At 34.7% G+C, this 19938-nt stretch overlaps 2 protein-coding genes across 2 annotated transcripts in view; one reads left to right on the top strand and one right to left on the bottom strand.

Moving 5' to 3' along the window:
- The window catches only part of ccdc178 (coiled-coil domain containing 178), a gene marked incomplete at both ends in the record, with an annotated part of 49215 nt that extends 40175 nt beyond the window's left edge, over positions 1-9040 (bottom strand). The window contains 9 exons of the mRNA XM_079806838.1: positions 309-462; positions 1131-1273; positions 1442-1470; positions 2143-2442; positions 4160-4363; positions 5028-5104; positions 5320-5375; positions 5574-5710; positions 8986-9040. Coding sequence (XP_079662964.1) covers positions 309-462; positions 1131-1273; positions 1442-1470; positions 2143-2442; positions 4160-4363; positions 5028-5104; positions 5320-5375; positions 5574-5710; positions 8986-9040 — 1155 coding nt within the window. The remainder of the gene's footprint in view (positions 1-308; positions 463-1130; positions 1274-1441; positions 1471-2142; positions 2443-4159; positions 4364-5027; positions 5105-5319; positions 5376-5573; positions 5711-8985) is intronic.
- Positions 9041-16929: 7889 nt separating this feature from the next.
- dtna (dystrobrevin, alpha) overlaps positions 16930-19938 on the top strand; it is a 43470-nt gene continuing 40461 nt past the window's right edge. Inside the window, exon 1 of the mRNA XM_079806935.1 lies at positions 16930-17037. Coding sequence (XP_079663061.1) covers positions 17021-17037 — 17 coding nt within the window. The 5' untranslated portion in view covers positions 16930-17020. The remainder of the gene's footprint in view (positions 17038-19938) is intronic.

Here is a 19938-nt window from a genome sequence, read left to right as displayed (position 1 = left end):
ATAAGCAAAATAATCTGCCAATGGGGTAAGCAAAATAATATTTTTTTCTTTTTGAATTAAGATTATTTTGCTTACCCCATTGGCAGATTATTTTGCTTATTTTAAGCAAAAACTCCCTTAATTTTGAGTTATTTCCCCCCAAAATAAGACAAAAACTTTTGCTTGTCTAGTAAATGCTTCTTAATGTAAGATTTTTTAGATATTTGGACTGAAAACAAGACAAAAATACTAAGTAAGAAAAGCATTTTTTGCAGTGTATTTTAACGGATTCGATCAAATATCCTGTGAGCAAACGGGCAGATACTGACTTCATCATTTACGTCTGTTTCCTGCCTCTCAAACTGATGCATCTCTTTCACCAAGGCTTTGATTTGTCCGTCTCTCAGCGTTAGTTTTTCTACCGACTCTTTCATTTTTCCGTGAAACACCTCACACTGTGACTGCAGCTGGTGTAAATCACTCCTGTAAGCAGAGAAAGAGAAATTGTGTCATTCCCCTGTAATCCACTTTACACGACGATATACTGCTTCATACTACAGATGGAGGGACGCAGCTACTCTATGAACTGTTCAGTTTTATCAGTATTTTATAAGTGTCTACATAGTTTTACTTAAAGGAAATAACATCAGCAAGTTACTTTTGGTTTTCATTCATTTATTTGCATGTCAATATTGTTTTTTACAAGCAGAGGCTGGTTATATAGGTGTAATAGACTAATCCTAAAATCTATAAATCTACTGTAAAAGATGCTAAACAAAAACATGTCCACAAGGCTGATTCTAAGCAACATCTGACGTTTTCCATATAAAACATTTGAAGAAATGAAACAATATATGTGTCTGTTTATAAATGTGAGACAGATGAAATGTCTGGTTGAACCTTTAATGAAGATAACATCCATTAGAATGTGTTAAATGTGATTTACAGAGTGTCTTACATCAGTAGAATATGTTATCAAATGGTTGATTTTGCAAAACATATTTTTGATATTGATATTATAACCTGCCTACAATGTGATGGATTGGAATTAAACTCTGGAGATGGAGAGAACAGCATTTTAGTGACACCTTCTGTCTGGACTGATATAACACGCATGTACTGAAATAAAATAAAGGCGAAAATAGACTCACAGTTTGTCACTTAGTTGATTTCTGATCGTTTCCATTTCTTTGTTCATTTCTTCATTCTCAATGTCTGCTTTGAATTCCTCCCTTTCAAACTCCTGCTGAGAGCTCTTTAGCTTGTGGGAGTTGTTTGAAATCGTCTCATTGGCCTAGGAAAACGTGTTTATGAAAAAAATACAAGTCAGACAATGTTTATCATATATAAAAAAAAATATTTCATACTTCGTAGAGTAAAAATTTCCCAAAACAGACCATGAGCTCAGAGGTTATTTGGCGTTTTATAAGCCTCTGTAGAAGTCAGATTTATTTAAACTTACATGTTTAAAGTATACATTTCCTGGGAAGTCTTAGCACAGATATGGGCATTACGAATCATGTAATCGTACAACTTTTTTCTTGAACAACTTTTACATTTGTATTTATTTGAATATTTATGAAAAAATTACAAATATATTGTATTTTATAATTATAATCAGGGACTTATAGTCAACAGTTTTGTATTGTACTGTCAGTGTTGTTATTGTACTGTAAACCAAAAATAAAACTATTAAAAATCATTTCAATTTCAGTTAAATGAAATAAAGCTAAAATAAAATAAAATAAAATATAAATAGATGAAAAACTTAAACTTTGAAAAATGAAATACAAAAAATAAAATAAATGTAAAAAAATGTTTTTTTAAATGACAGAAACACGACAAAATGACTAAAAATTACAATTAAAATAAAATTAAAATGTACAAAAATCTCATTAAAAATTTTAATAAATACTATAATATATAAATAAAATGAAAATAACAATGTGGATATTTAATTTACACAAAAAGTATATATAAGAACACAGTATTCTTTCAATTTTTCAAATACTTTCCACCTAAATCATTTCTTTTATATATAAATATATTGAAGAATTCTTTGAAATACAGAGAAAATAAATGGGGAATAAACGTGCACTGAAAAAGTGAGAGATCACTGTTGCGCTCCTATAGTACGTTTCGGACTCTTTGAGTTAGACCTACATCCCTTCTTCTCCGGTTGTGTCTTATTGATTTCAGGTGCTCCAAACAAGCCAACAAACAGGCAGCGCAGTAAACACACCTCACTTTGTGCTGCTCGGATCTGCTTCATGATTTCACTCTCCAGCTGGAGTCTCTCGTGCACGAGCGGCCCGTGTTTCCTCTTGAAATCGATATCCTCCTTCAGACGTCGGTTCAGCTCCTCCGTGTGGGTCAGCCTGTCTCTCACCTGCGGCAGCTGATCTCTCCTTATTTTCAGTTGCCACGTCAGCTCAGCAATGTCTCTGCTGCAGGTTTCACGCTCTGGCGGTGCAAATATAAGACAGACAAATGCAAAAAGTCAGGGATGGGGCAAAAAAGAGTTTATTTTGGAGAACAAACTTATTTTAAGACCCTATAACATGAGTTGTGTGGCTTTTAGTCCATCTCTGTTAGCTTGAGGTCATCTATATGCTTATTTACTCCTAAAGAGTGTTGGGGCGTAACGCATTACAAGTAACATAAGTTACGTAATCAGATTACTTTTTCAAGTAACTGGTAAAGTGATACAGTACTTTTAATTTTACAACAAAATATCAGAGTTACTTTTTCAAATAAGTAACGCAAGTTACTTTGTTTTCCCATTTATTGACTGACACCTGCACTAATGTGCGGAGGCATTGTGTGTGCTGTGTAAACATGATGTTATTATATTTACTCATCTCACTTGCACAAACACACATTCAGTATTCCTCGAAATTAATAAAAACAGTGAAATGCAAACTCAGAATATTGAGACTTGCAGACTTGCAATAATTAAATAACACAACTATACTTTATGCATTTAATCTCACTTTATTTACCAATATCATTGTTGCTGACCTTCGATTGTCCAATTGAACCGAAACCTACTTTAGATAAACATCACATTTGTGTTTAATTTTTTTTGTTTTTATTGCTGAAGTAAGAGTGTTGAACTTTCTTCTGTGATCCAGAATGGCAGCACAGCTGAAAGGTTTGTTTTAGCTGCGCCCTGTACATGAGTGAATTTGCATTTCCTTCAGCCTGAGGCTTATTCATTTCACTTTTGGTGTGAATGGGCCTTTACATTTGCCAAAAATAGAACTTTTTTTTGTCATTAAAAAACAAACAAGCAAGCCCAGCCCAGGTGAGAAAAAGTAATGCAAAAGTAATGTAACATTACTTTCATAAAAAATAACTAAGTAATGCAATTAGTTACTTTATCAGGGAGTAGCACAATATTGTAAAGCATTACTTTTAAAAGTAACTCCAACACTGCTCCTAAAAGTTGACAATATAACTTTTTATCATATATATATATATATATATATAGACGCATTTAAAATGTACAGTTCCTGGAAAATAGACCACCATGTGTAAGACCCCACATAATCACATAATAGCAATCATAAATGTATAAATGTATTCATTTAATTAACATAATTTAATTGTAATGCAAAATAGAGCCTAATGGCTTTTTCAAATATGGAAAATTTGGAAATATGTCAATGTCTTATTTTAGTATCATTAATGAACTATCTTAGTATTTATTAATATTTAGAATTAGTTTTGTTTTCATTTAAAATTTTAGTTAAAGTTTTACTAATTTTGTTGCAAATGTTTAGACATTTTATTAGTTTTTGTAAATGCATCTATTTCGTTTTTATTCATTTTTATTTCACTTTTTTCACTACCAGTAATTTCAGTACTTCAAATGTGAAATTGTGCCTTTGTAACTAACTGAAAAAAGTTTTTGATATTCCATTTTATTTCTATGAATGGTTAATTTATATGAATTAATGTACATTTTTATTTTTTTTTGTTAATGCTAACAACACTGCAACAAAGGAAATATAATAGGGTTAATATGGTTTGAAAGCGTTATTATGACCTTACTGAATATTTCGTACTGTACACCATCATAATAGAATAGAACAGAATCTTTATTGTCACATTAATGGTCCACAAGTAAAATTCTGGGAAAAAACTGTTGCATGTCATGATCAACATCCAGTCTGACCTTTCTGCATTGCAACAGGAAACTCGTTCTTCGTCCAGAGGCAGAGACTTTCAAATTTCTCCAAAAGTTTCTTTGCTTTCTCCTTTTCTTCCTGTAGAGCCTTCTCTGCATCTCTCCTATCCACTTCAAGACGCTCGATCAAACTCATCACCTCCATCAAGACATCTGCGGCCTCCATCCAGAGGGAAGTCAACACCCCACCATCTATTTACAAATAGCGCAATTATTACCACAAAACACAATATTCAAAAACCTCAAGTGTTAGCAAGTAACAAATAATTTGCAGCATAACATATTTGCTTGTCCATACCGTCATCATGCCCATAGGACAGTGATACAGGATGAGGCACGCTACTACTGTTCATGTCAAGTTACATTTATTTACAGTATATAGCTCTTTATACTGTACAATACAGATTGATTCAAAGCGGCTACACATTAATAAAACAGGAAAATAACAGTGTTAATGTTGTTAAATTCATCAGTTATGAAACAAATTCAATTTAAGCAGTAAAACAGCACTACAGAAGACAATAGTGTCATTATTCATCTCAATTTAGTTGAGTTTCAGTTTAGTTCATAACTTTGTCAGTGTTGCAATGTTCATAAATTATGGAACAAGTTCAATTCAGCTACAAGCAGACGTTCCGCTTGAGCTTGTTCAATGTTGATTCAATTTAGTTCAATAACAGTGTCGATGTTGCAAAGTTATATATGTTAGATAATGCAAAAGTCATTATCCAGCTCAATTTGATTGTGTCAGTAAATTGATAATATTACAGAATATGAATAGTCTTTTAAACCCCAAAAAGCAAAGCAAACTAAATGCATATTATAACAAAATATTAAAATGTAAGAATGTCATTACCTTGTACACAAAGCCCCATGCCTTCAATATGCAGCTCTGTGCTTCCCACAGCATTTTTGCTTTCAGTAGAAACACATCTAAAAACACAAAGGAAAAATACACTATTTAATTAACAGAGTTTTAATAATACTAATAAATTAAGCTATTAACTGGATCATTTTCTGATGATATGTTAAAGCCCACATACTGTATGATAACCATTAAGACTGCTGACCATAAGTGCTATCTTACTGGAAAAATGGTTACAATTGATGTATGTGATGTGGAAAATCTATAATGCTTTATGGCTCACTTCCAAATGATGCTGTGGTTGTTTTCATGTGCAGTTTCATGCTGAGCATTATCACCCTAGAAGACAAGAGACGTTCATTACTCATTCATTATGTAATATGAGAGCAGAGAAAATAACATGCGATTCAATCCATACAACTGTGAGCTCAATCTGGGTTTGATCTAGGTGTTGCATTATTGGGGTTGAGTCTTAGTTTGCATATACAGTGATGCCCGCCTAAATTAAATAATAAATCAGGTTATGTTTGTTTCTACCTGCTGGCCCCAATTTTCCAGTTTGGTCTGCAGTTCCTGGATGTGACAAACTGCTTTGTTCACACATGGTGTTGGAGTGTTAACCAGAGCACAGCTGCGACGCCTACTGGAGCAAGCCGTCTGCAGCTCTCCCGGCTCTGAAACACAGAACTGACTTTGATCACAGAGATCAAGAAGATTGCACTGTATTGCACCGTATACACTGATGGGCCTATTTTAAGGGGCCATATTGAGCGCATGGTCTTAAGCGCAAGACGCAGGTGCACTTAGGCACTTCCATATATACGACAGAAAAAACGGTCGGCATGCCAGGTGCATGGTCTAAAAGGGTCCCTAATTTCTTAATGAGTAATGGGTGTGTTTTGGGCATAACGTGCAATAAACCAATCAGAGTCTCATCTCCCATTCCCTTTAAAAGCCAGTTGTCCTCGCGCCATGGCGGAATTTGCGAGCGGAAAGACTGAACGCTTCTCCGGAGAGGAATCCTTTTATTTTTTGATATTTAAAAATGTTTGTGTGCTGCTCCTGTGTGTGTAATAAGCAGAGTGTACCCGCGTTGTGCACCTGCCTATAGGTGCATATTATTAACCCTCCCTTTAAATAACACAAAAAATACTGCGCTATTGACTTTAGAGCAGGTTTTTGTTGGTCAATGGCGCAGTCGTTTTCAGTTCCCTCAAAATAGCAACACGCTAACAACACGCCTGAACACACGGTTCAGACCAGCACGGCCATTTGCTATTTAAACAACATGGAGCTGAATAAGTCCGCTGGGCTGAAACTAGCAAAAAATGCTAGGGTGTATGATAGGGCCCTGAAACCTTAAAGTCGGCATGAAACAGAAGTTGCAATAGTCTTTTCTTTTCTATTGTGACGTATATCCAAGTGAAACAGCCTCTCGGACCAGAAAAAAATTATTTTGTCTATGGGGAATTGATTGGATGGTTGTGGTTTGCTATTGGTCGATCTCATGTGAGTGACAGGTGGCCCCGCCCTCACGCCAGTAAACACACCATCAGAGAAGAGATGTCATCGCAAGAAGGAGGGGAAGTTATTTCGATGAAAGTTTATAAGCGCACATGAATTAAAAAAAGATTATGATGTGCAGATTGTGCACTGATTAATAATTTATAATAAATACTGAAATATTCCAAAAAACAAGAATTGTCCATTTTGATTTCATGATAACTTTAAGGTCAACATGAAAGGCCATGCGCAAACCCATTTTATGTCCATAATCTGATGCGGTTTCGAGTGAAACAGCATATTCAATAAAGGATGGGCTTTTAAGCCAACTGGAGAATGATGAAAAATTACAAGGACAATTTGTTTTTCCATTTAGAATAATGCGCATAAATGAAATCAAAATTCGACCAGACACATGCATTAAAGGAACACTACACTTTTTTTTGAAAATAGGCTCATTTTACAAGTCCCCTAGAGTTAAATAGTTGAGTTTTACCATTTTTGAATCCATTCAGCCGATCTTTGTATCTGGCGGTAGCACTTTTAGCATAGCTTAGCATACATCATTGATTCTGGTCAGTCCATTAGCATCTCATTCAAAAAATGACCAAAGACACTTTCAATATTTTTCCTATTTGAAACTTGACTCTTCTAAAGTTACATCGTGTGCTAAGACCAACTGAAAATGAAAAGTTGCGATTTTCTACACCTATATGGCTAGGAACTACTTTCTCATTCCTGCGTAATAGTCGCAGATCTTCGCGGCCGTACCATGGCTGCAGCAGCGCAATGATATTACAGCGTCTGAAAGTAGCCCCAGCTAGGTAACTTTCAATGTGACCGGCACTAAGTTTGTGTAGTTGCAGTGAAAGTTTCCGGCTTGCAGCCGACAAATTGTGTTGTGGATTTAGCTGTGTGATTAGCCACGGTTCTGTGTGTTGTAAAGGGCTGTGATAGTAAGTCGAAGGTGTAACTACCACCATGTTTCACAGAATACCAACGAATCATTGCGCTGCTGCAGCCATGGTACGGCCGCGAAGATCCGCGACTATAACGCAGGAATGAGAAAGTAGTTCCTAGCCATAGGTGTAGAAAATCGCAACTTTTCATTTTCAGTTGGTATTAGCACACGAATTAACTGTAGAAGAGTCAAGTTTTAAATAGGAAAAATATTGAAAGTGTCTTTGGTCATTTTTTGAATGAGATGCTAATGGACTGGCCAGAATCAATGATGTATGCTAAGCTATGCTAAAAGTGCTACCGCCAGATACAAAGAGCGGCTGAATGGATTCAAAAACGGTAAAACTCAACTATTTAACTCTAAGGGATTTGTAAAATGAGCCTATTTTCAAAAAAAGTGGAGTGTTCCTTTAAAGGGATAGTTCACCCAAATATTTTAATTATCCCATAATTTACTCACACTAAAGCCATCCACATCAGAGTTATATTAAAAAATATCCTGGCTCTTCCAAGCTTTATAATGGGAGTGAATGGTACCTGAGATTTTGAAGCCAAAAAAAGCGCATCCATCCATCATAAAAGTAATCCATACGATATACATATTTATAATTTATATCATCAATGGCTTCCGGTAAAGGCTGTATGTGAGCCTAGTTCCGGCGGAAGAGTGACCTCTGACCCGACACATGATGTATTGACTAATGCGGAAGTGCAGAGGATAGAGCAAAACAAAGGTCATGAATTATAAGTCTAAAATTAGAATTTTTAAAGAGAAATGTCGGAGGAGCTTGAGTTTGTTGCCCAGCCCTATTTGTTTGAACCACGAAAGGCGTCAAAGCTTACGCTACGCCTATGTCCATCATCATGCATTGGGTCAGAGGTCACTCCTCAGCCTGAACTAGACTCGCGTACGGCCATTACCAGAAGCCATTGATTATAGTTTATAAAGTAATAAATATGGATATTTTTCATACAAAAACCGCATCACTTCGTTTGAGAAGGCCATTATCAAGCCGTATGGATTACTTTTATGATGGATGGATGCACTTTTTTGGGCTTCAAAATCTGTGGTACCTCTCACTCCCCTTATAAAGCTTGGAAGAGCCAGGATATTTGTTTTATATAACTCTGATTGTATTCGTCTGAAAGAGTCATACACCTAGGATGGCTTGAGATTGATTAACCAATGGGATGTTTTCATTTTTAGGTAAACTAAGCCTTTAAGACAGTAAATAGGCACCATTTTGATTTAATGTTGTCTTTAACAATGGTTTGTTGGGCGAAAGAATTGAAATAAAAAAAAATGTGAGTACATCGTAACTAATTTTACTGTATCCTCCATATATGTGTATGTGCTACTTATTGTGGCTAATTGTATATTGCGACATCATAAACAAAAATGTTTGGGAATATATATCATGATCCTACTGATTCATCTATAGTCCATGCTAAGCAAATAAGATTGATAAACAATATTGCACTTTACCTTGTAAGAACGCTTCTTCACTTGAAGGAAATTTTAGTAACTTTATGTCAGGCATCTCTCTCAAGAAACATCTATGAACATCAAAAATCAATGACTGAATGAATCAATCAATAACTATTGGTCACTTTGTTGTACCACTTAACCCAATGCTAAGCTTAGCTGTCAGTCACACAAAAGTACTGTTGTGGTACAGTGATGGTATCAGATTGCATTACTATGGTACTTTGATTTTTAAAAGATGTTTATGTGGTAAACACTGGCTCATATATTAGTGTTGTGGCATTAACATGAAGCAAAACAGCTCTATAACTACAGTCCGCACTAAATAAATACTGTTATGTGAAGTTAATTAGTAATAAACGCCAGGTTAAAAAAGGTTAATAGTCGCATATCATCTGACTACATCAACACAACAGGTTTGACTGTGATTCACGCTCTCAATACTTACATTATTCCATGCTAAACCGCAGAACGTTCAGTCATGAATGATATTTATTTTATTTTTGACCCATCAAGCGCGATATATGATAAATGTTGACACATATCTCGGCATTTTGTCACGTCGCGGCCTGTTTCATACTTTGTTTCCAGCCCCCTCCGCTTTCAACATGCGCGCGCGGTTACTAGGCAACAGGAAGGCCTTCATTCACCACAGACACAATAGACAAAACTGAGAAAGTGAAAAAAAGCCTTTCAGGGCTTCTGCGAAGGTTTTGATGTCGAATGGCGAATGCAATCACGTATTAAGTTTATTCCGGGTCTGGGTGAGGAAAAGGTTTTTTAGGACACATTGCGACAGTAAAAAAAAAAACTTCAAGAATGCATAGAAATGCTTCAAGAAAATATAAATAAAGCTAAACACAAAACAAAATGCTTCCATATAGAATTTTATATATAACCCTAACCCTACATAATCGCAATTAATCGCATCCGAAATAAACGTTTGTGTTTACACAATATATGTGTGTGTACTGTGTATAATTAATACACACACATGCATGCTTATATTTAAGATTTTTTTTATATTTATATATAAAATATTTATATATATTATAAATTAATTAAAATTTATAGTATGTAGAGCATATACGTATATACATGCAAATATTTCTTAAATATATACATGTATGTGTGTGTATTCAAATACAAAATAATAATAATTATACACAGTAAACACATAATGTAACACAAACTTTTATTTTGGATAATATATATTATATATGTATATTTAGCCATCAAAAACTCGATTAATCGCATCTAACATAATATATATATATATTATATATACACACAAACTCATATATTATATATTTACACATTTTTATGTTAGATGTGATTAATTGTGATTAATCGATTTGAAATATATATATATATATATATATATATATATATATATATATATATATATATATATATATATATATATATATATATATATATATATATATATATATATATATATATATATATATATACATACATACACACATACACACACACACACACACACACACACACACACACACACTGTATGTATGGTTATATATTTATAGGGAAATATCCTCAAAAGCAAATCAAAATGAAAATAAATGAAAGCAAACAACAGCAAATGCTTGTTAATAAATGATAACTTTTTATAAATGTTCGTTTTTAAAATTATAATTATAAAAATATATTGTATTACTATATATATATATATATATATATATATATATATATATATATATATATATATATATATATATATATATATATATATATATATATATATAACATTTTGGTCAAACTATTTTGTTTTATTTCATGTATTTATTTTACATATTTTTCTGTATTCTTAAAAGATATGATATATTAAACAAGAAGGGGGGAAAACATATATTTCCGCCTCTTTAATTTTTACTAATATGTTTTAATAAAATGAACTGGGTTCAGTGGAGAGATTCCGCATTACGTCATCGCGAGAGGTGCATTACGTCACGTCAAACAAGCGAGCAGCAGAGGAGGTCTGAGATCCGCGGCGCTCTCCGCCGAGTCTAATGCGAGTGAAAACACACTTTTGTATTCATACGCTGGAATCGTCGTCGATAAAGTGCATCGTTTTAGCGCAGATGGGCTTCACTGAACGCAGAGGAACAGAACTGAAACCCGTTTTGGCGATGACAAGCGTTTGGTGAGTAGCAAGTGCACAGAGAACAAGATGCCTCTCATTGTGAATGCTCCACAGTCAGTCCACTACTAACAGGCATGATGCAGATTCTGCAAGTATGATATTAATACTGTGTATCTGGAACGTGATGTCCTAAATCATCGGCTGCAATCCCAGAGATATGTCTAACTGTGTTTATTTTTGGTAATATAAGTACTTATAAATTCGGCTTATTATTGCATGCATAATATATTCATGCAATTGTATACATTTGGTTAAGAACGTTATATAGTGTATGTTGGTTTAGCTACTGTTTTTCCCCCCTCATGTGTTGTATTCATAAAATGTCCCTAGGTGAGTGACCATCTTACAAATGGCCTATACATTGTCATGGCATTTTATTTGTATTTTCTGTACTTTAAGTGGAATTTGAATATTAAGATGTTTGGATAGTAGATAATTGTAGGTCCGATAAGCACATAAAGTTCATCTGCTTTCATAAAGTTATTATTTGCTGTGCCATATAGCTAATAGAATACATGTTGTTTTTAAAGTGCACAATTAAATGAACTCATCTATTCATCTGCATAAAACAAATGGAGATGAATGAGAAGAAGACAGCATCAACAACATTAGAAAGACTTTCCTGTAAACGGCTACATGTAAATCACAGTCTGAAAGGGCCGGGAGACTTTACCCAGAGTGCTGTGCTGCTTCATGGTGGTACCATGACAATCAGAGTAGCATACAGGCAGTTAGTGTGTCTGATTGGTGGGAAAATCAGTTAGGTTGAGTAATGGTCCACTTTGCTGCGGATAGAGTTCTCATGGAATCCAATTGGCAGCTTTATGTGTTTTATATAATGCATAATAATCTGTAACATTGACTGTGGTGACCAGTGGTCAATTGACATAGATTTTACATCGGACTTCGAGCAACACAAGATAGTACCAAACAGTACATACATATATATATATATATATTACTCTAACCGGACAAAAAAAGCTTTGGATTTAAATAGGCAAATGCTTAAAAGTCTATGATTTGAACATTATTGCAGTGATTATTATGTTTCTAGCATGTTATAGATAACCCTACTTGATGGAGTGTGAATGTAAGATCTTGACCAAAAATGTATGCACCTCTTAATGGAAATAAATGTTATTTAAATTTTGCATCAATTTTTGTTTTTTGGTCACCATTATATATATGGGCCATTATACAGAATGAGACTGATTTTAACCACACCCCTACAAATTTTATAAGGAAATATTCCTGTGTCCCTCTCTCTCATAGCATCTCTTTCATAATAGATAGGTCCCATCATTTTGATGTAAATATGTTCAAAATCTAAGTGTAACTTTAAGGAATGTCACTACCAAACACCTTTTTTTCTGCAATTAAGCTCACTTTTTTGGATGTTATTCCAAAAAATGTAGTTTTTATGTGTGTACAACTGTTAGCTAAACATGTGCTGATTAGCATCGTTGAGCTAGGCTCAAAAGTGTAAAAAATTGTCACTACCAAAACTGTCCTGAGAGAAACATGGTGAAGTTTCAGGTGTGACATCATTGTTTTTTGGGGGTTATTTGATAAAATTGAGTTTTTGTGTGTGTATACTGTTCAGAACTGTGCTAGCTAACCATGTTCTAACTCCACGTTTCGGTCATGGCTGTTTCGGTACTGACAAAAGGGAACACATAATCGTTTATTTAGGGGGAATAAACTAAATTTTAGTATAGTTATGCCAATCATTAGTATTTTAGTATGTGAGTTAAAATTCTGTACTGTGATGTGGTCGCTAACAAAACATTACTGTCTCTACCGAAAATGTCACGACTGAAACATGGGATGTTTTGTCAAAAATAAAGTATATTGAATTATCACATCAACTAAAATGTTATTAAAGTGTTTGGTTCAATGTATATTCAAACTAATAAATCCTTAAAGGAACACGGCGACTTTTTGGGACTTAAGCTTATTCACTGTATTCCCCAGAGTTAGATAAATCCATACATACCGATATTTAACCGATATGGCTAGGAACTGTTCTCTCATTCCTGCGTAATAATCAAGGAACTTTGCTGCCGTACCATTAGGGCTGTGTATTGTTCAAAATCTTTTGATCCGGTGCCAATTTCGATACCTCAGTTTCGATACCGGTTCCTAACGATACTTTTTTCGATACTATATGTTTTAAAATCCATTTCAACATCAACAAAAATACATTAAACACAAAACTTTTATTTTTCACCTTAATTAAAACAAATTCTGGTAACACTTCTCACTCAGGGTAACATTATTAATAAAACTGGTTGTGCTTTTTGTAAGGGTGCTCCGATCAGGATTTTTGGAGCCGATCACTGGAAGCAGTATCACCGATAACGATCTATTTGAAGTCTTCTTTTTATCATGTAGAATTATGTATAGGGAATTTTACAGACATTCATTCAGGGCCTGAATTTTATTTCTGACAATGGGGGAATTCCCACCCCCCACCCCCCCTTAGGTGACTCTTGTCATATTAATGTATATAATTATCTCACCTAAATATTTGATCATGCAGTGCATTTTTGTTTTTAAAGACAAATTTTCAGGTTGGTCTAACATTAGTATTGAGGTAAGAAATAAAGACATTTAATAAGAAATCAAATGTAAATTAATATTGGTCTTCCCTGAATAAATTGAATTAGATTAATCCTTACACTTAAGGTTGCAAAAGTTAGTCATTCAAGAGCAGTGAGTGTCATAAAGGTTCATCAAACAACACAAGACAAAGAGAAACTCAGAGACAGCAGCAGTTTATTCGACTGCTGTCACTTTAAGAGCGAACACGGATACGGTTACATGCCTTTGCACAAATGTTCACTCGCGAGTCACAACGGGGTTTACGTGCACTCGTCAAGACGGTAATTTAGTACATACATTTGTGTGTATTTGACCATTTCAGCGCAATTTGTACTCGCAAGCTTTTTGTGAGATGGCCTGTGTGTGTATGCGTGCACTCACAGTCTCTTGGAGAGCGCGCGAGTGCTGAGCGGTTTGAACACTGGCAAGACTTAAAAATAAATGCAAATGATAAACTTTAGTGACGATGCGACACTGCCTCGATTGTGTAAGTGGCAAATCCTGTGTCAACTGTGCCGCTCAATTTTAGTGCAGATGCGATGCGCTGATGTGAAGCCATTTGAGCATTATGAAAGGGAGAGAGAGAGCGCGCGCACGCTGTGATTCACTCGCGCTGTTTGTGTACTTACGTCTCACAGAAAGTTTTCCTTTTGCGCCTTTGGTTGCAATACTTATCGCATATGTTGCACTTTGCTGACTCGGCATCAACTTTTATAAGTGTTTAAAAGCCGCTTGGCTTTTGGAACCGAAATTTGGCACCGAAAGATAAATAATTTTTCGATACTCATAGTATCTGAGTTTTTTGTTCGATACCATAAAAGTATCGCCGTTTGGTGCCCAGCCCTAAGTACCATGGGTGCAGCGGCGCCATGATATTACGCAGCGCCTGAAAATAGTCCCCAGCGCTCTCTGTGCAAGCAGGTTGTCACGTTGGTTATGTTGACGGAAGTTAGTCTATTTTCAGGCGCTGCGTAATATCGTTAATGGTATTAATATCATTGTACAGCAGCAAAGTTCCTTGATCATTTTGGTCTAGAAAATCGCAACTTTTCATTTTCCGTCGGTCTTATGTAACTATACACATCACAACATGTAAATAGGAAAATGTTGGCGTTATTTTGTCACTTATTGAGCAGTAGGCTAGCTGGAGCCATTTACCTCCAGTCTTTGTGCTAAGCTAGGCTAGCTGGAGCCGTTTACCTCCAGTCTTTGTGCTAAGCTAGGCTAGCTGGAGCCGTTTACCTCCAGTCTTTGTGCTAAGCTAGGCTAGCTGGAGCCGTTTACTTCCAGTCTTTGTGCTAAACTAGGCTTGCTGGAGCTGTTTACCTCCAGTCTTTGTGCTAAGCTAGGCTAGCTGGAGCTGTTTACCTCCAGTCTTTGTGCTAAGCTAGGCTAGATGGAGCCGTTTACCTCCAGTCTTTGTGCTAAGCTAGGCTAGCTGGAGCCGTTTACCTCCAGTCTTTGTGCTAAGCTAGGCTAGCTGGAGCCGTTTACCTCCAGTCTTTGTGCTAAGCTAGGCTAGCTGGAGCCGTTTACTTCCAGTCTTTGTGCTAAACTAGGCTTGCTGGAGCTGTTTACCTCCAGTCTTTGTGCTAAGCTAGGCTAGCTGGAGCTGTTTACCTCCAGTCTTTGTGCTAAGCTAGGCTAGATGGAGCCGTTTACCTCCAGTCTTTGTGCTAAGCTAGGCTAGATGGAGCCGTTTACCTCCAGTCTTTGTGCTAAGCTAGGCTAGCTGGAGCCGTTTTCCTCCAGTCTTTGTGCTAAGCTAGGCTAGATGGAGCTGTTTACCTCCAGTCTTTGTGCTAAGCTAGGCTAGCTGGAGCTGTTTACCTCCAGTCTTTGTGCTAAGCTAGGCTAGATGGAGCCGTTTACCTCCAGTCTTTGTGCTAAGCTAGGCTAGCGGTGGGTGCTTCAGATAAAGTTATGGCAAGCACAGAGATGAGAATGGTATGTATGGACTTCTCTAACTCTGGGGGATACAGTGAATAAGCTAAAGTCCCAAAAAGTCGGCGTGTTCCTTTAACTTTGAAATCAGTATGATTAACTTTATGTCTTTTACAAAGAAAGATTGGATTCGAAGTACAACACAAAGAAAGATTGGATTCAAAGTACAACAAATCGCATAAATTACACTTGAAATATTGTTAAATTTAAAACTTTTTAATAAAATAGATAGATGTATAGAAGGTAGATGTAAACAAAATCTTAAGAGGTCAATATAAGCCTTCTTATTAAATTATTTATTATTGTGTTTCGGTTGCGACAAATTTGGGGAGAGGAAAAATATTACAAAACTTTCTGAACATACAATATGAGAATTAACTGCACAATTACTAGAAATACATTTGTGGAAATAGACACATTTTTTTCCAAGATGTTTTTCCATTTTAGCCTGCATTGATGTCAGCTTCATATGGGACATAGCTTAGAAATGCAATCTCTCAAATAGATGCATTCTGTAGTTTTGGAAAAATGCAGCAACGTTAGCTGCTATCAGTTCCTCCCACAGACGGTTTAATGTGAGTAATCCAGTGCTAATTACTCGCTGAAGATACTCGGAACAGCTGCTTTATGTAGAACATGACTTTGTCCTCCGGGTCAGATCTGTACGTATTATATGCCAACCGACTTCAAGGGCGAACAACATCAAAAAGCACAATTTCATGTTTTTCATTCAACCTGCCGTACTAAATAAATCACCCACAGAAAGTGACAAAAAACTGAGTCGGCCTCAAAATGCCTGGATGCCACCGACTGTCCACAAGGATATTTATAGACCTGGAGATCCCAGAGCCACAATAAAAGGAGAAAGGGAGAGAGAGCGAAATATTAGAAGAGCGACTCTGTGAAATATGGGATCTCTAGAAATGTCCCATTAGAGGGCTTGAATTACAGTCCTCTCTAGTGAGCCATTCTTGCGTATCCTCATCATTTTGCCTAATAATTTCACACAGAGAGTCTTTAAACTGCAAACAACTCCACAGGCCCTTCTTACGGGCCCAGGCCTCCCCGTGGAGGGTTAGGGGACGGTACAAACTTGCAACCAGAGCTGAACGAGCCGTCTAAGTCCAACAAGAATGTGAGTCTCGCTCATTGGAAGTTAAAGATAGAGGCAACACATGCTGGATCCTGACGGGTTCTTATTTCAGTCGGCTGCCAAGAACCCTATGGGCCGCTTTTGTTGTGTTTCAACCTGACGAAAAGCATTATTAAAGCTTGCGGACTTGTTGTGGTCACTCGTAAATAAGCAAGAGGAGGACCATGGTGCTTTCTGAAGGGTATCTGGTTTGAATTGTCCTGTGTGTTTGTGATAATTGAGTTGTTTTTATAGAAATAGTTTGTTTGTATCGATTCCATTTGGTTTTAACATGATAGATGCAGTGTTGAAACAGTGAACCAAAACACTAAATTACACTTAATTACGCTGTGGCAGCTTGTTTATCGCTGATGTGAGTTCAATAGGCTAGATAAGTGTCACATTACTGATGGATGATTTTTTTTTGCAGTGCATTCTGGATATTTTTCAAATCTGCAGGTGAATTTGATAGCGATGGCTGGATGTGTAGTGCTTTGTCTCTGAACTCTTGGATCTCTGGGATTGTGATTGGACATTCCTTAAAGTTAATTGAGCATTAAAAGCTTTGTGAAGGACAAGAGTTTAACTTCTCTAGTAGATCAACCTCATGTTTCCTCTCACGGTTTAATCCAGATGCAGTTTTAAAGAGAAGGGAAAGCCTGATTTTAAAGTTTCTCAGAGCAAATTAAAAGCAATTTTTTTTCATTAAAAAATCTTACCAACCCCAAACTTTTGAATGGTAGTGCACTATGGTGCTTTGATATATAATAATAATAACCCATTGTACTGAATGATTTCCATATTTATCATATACTATGTTTACTTGCAGTATTACAAGGAACCATGCAACAACAAAAAAATGTCAGTGTCGTAGTACTTTTTTTATAACTGCATAAATTCAAAATGGAAGCTTACAGATTAGAGAATTGAATCACTGTATGAATCATTTTAACTCAGGATATATTTTATATATTTTGAGGTTGAAGTAGACAATACTATGGACTTGTTTCCGCCACAGAATAAAAAAATTAAAAAGGTAATTGCGACTTTTTATCTCGCTATTCTAACTTTTCGCTATTCAGAATGCTGATATAAACGCGCAATAACAAGTTATAAAGTCAGAATTGTGATATAAACTTGCAGTTCTGAGAAAAAAAGTATTTTTAAGTAGTACTTTATAACTCACATTTGTGTTTATATCTCACAATTTTGTCTTTATAACTCACAATTATTTTTATATCTCACAATTCTGACTTTATAACTCACAATTGTTTTTATATCTCACAATTCTGACTTTATAACTCACAATTGTGTTTATATCTCGCAATTCTGACTTTATAACTCACAATTGTTTTTATATCTCACAATTCTGACTTTATAACTCACAATTGTTTTTATATCTCACAATTCTGACTTTATAACTCACAATTGTTTTTATATCTCACAATTCTATACTTTATAACTCACAATTGTTTTTATATCTCACAATTCTGACTTTATAACTCACAATTGTGTTTATATCTCACAATTCTGACTTTATAACTCACAATTGTGTTTATATCTCGCAATTCTGACTTTATAACTCACAATTGTTTTTATATCTCACAATTCTGACTTTATAACTCACAATTGTGTTTATATCTCACAATTCTGACTTTATAACTTACAATTGTTTTTATATCTCACAATTCTAACTTTATAACTCACAATTGTGTTTATATCTCACAATTCTGACTTTATAACTCACAATTGTGTTTATATCTCACAATTCTAGACTTTATAACTCACAAATGTTTTTATATCTCACAATTCTAGACTTTATAACTCACAATTGTGTTTATATCTCGCAATTCTGACTTTATAACTCACAATTGTTTTTATATCTCACAATTCTGACTTTATAACTCACAATTGTTTTTATATCTCACAATTCTATACTTTATAACTCACAATTGTTTTTATATCTCACAATTCTGACTTTATAACTCACAATTGTGTTTATATCTCACAATTCTGACTTTATAACTCACAATTGTGTTTATATCTCGCAATTCTGACTTTATAACTCACAATTGTTTTTATATCTCACAATTCTGACTTTATAACTCACAATTGTGTTTATATCTCACAATTCTGACTTTATAACTTACAATTGTTTTTATATCTCACAATTCTAACTTTATAACTCACAATTGTGTTTATATCTCACAATTCTGACTTTATAACTCACAATTGTGTTTATATCTCACAATTCTAGACTTTATAACTCACAAATGTTTTTATATCTCACAATTCTAGACTTTATAACTCACAATTGTGTTTATATCTCGCAATTCTGACTTTATAACTCACAATTGTGTTTATATCTCGCAATTCTAGACTTTATAACTCACAATTGTGTTTATATCTCACAATTCTAGACTTTATAACTCACAAATGTTTTTATATCTCACAATTCTGACTTTATAACTCACAATTGTTTTTATATCTCACAATTCTAGACTTTATAACTCACAATTGTGTTTATATCTCACAATTCTAGACTTTATAACTCACAATTGTTTTTATATCTCACAATTCTAACTTTATAACTCACAATTGTGTTTATATCTCACAATTCTAGACTTTATAACTCACAATTGTTTTTATATCTCACAATTCTAGACTTTATAACTCACAATTGTGTTTATATCTTGCAATTCTGACTTTATAACTCACAATTGTGTTTATATCTCACAATTCTGACTTTATAACTCACAATTGTGTTTATATCTCACAATTTTGTCTTTATAACTCACAATTGTTTTTATATCTCACAATTCTAACTTTATAACTCACAATTGTTTTTATATCTCACAATTCTGACTTTATAACTCACAATTGTTTTTATATCTCACAATTCTAGACTTTATAACTCACAATTGTGTTTATATCTCGCAATTCTGACTTTATAACTCACAATTGTTTTTATATCTCACAATTCTGACTTTATAACTCACAAATGTTTTTATATCTCACAATTCTAGACTTTATAACTCACAATTGTTTTTATATCTCACAATTCTGACTTTATAACTCACAAATGTTTTTATATCTCACAATT

This window comes from Gobio gobio (genome assembly GCF_949357685.1).
Source record: "Gobio gobio genome assembly, chromosome: 23".
NCBI lineage: Eukaryota > Metazoa > Chordata > Actinopteri > Cypriniformes > Gobionidae > Gobio > Gobio gobio.
The sequence above is the reverse complement of the archived record's forward strand: the minus strand, read 5'-3'. Positions and strand labels throughout refer to the sequence as shown.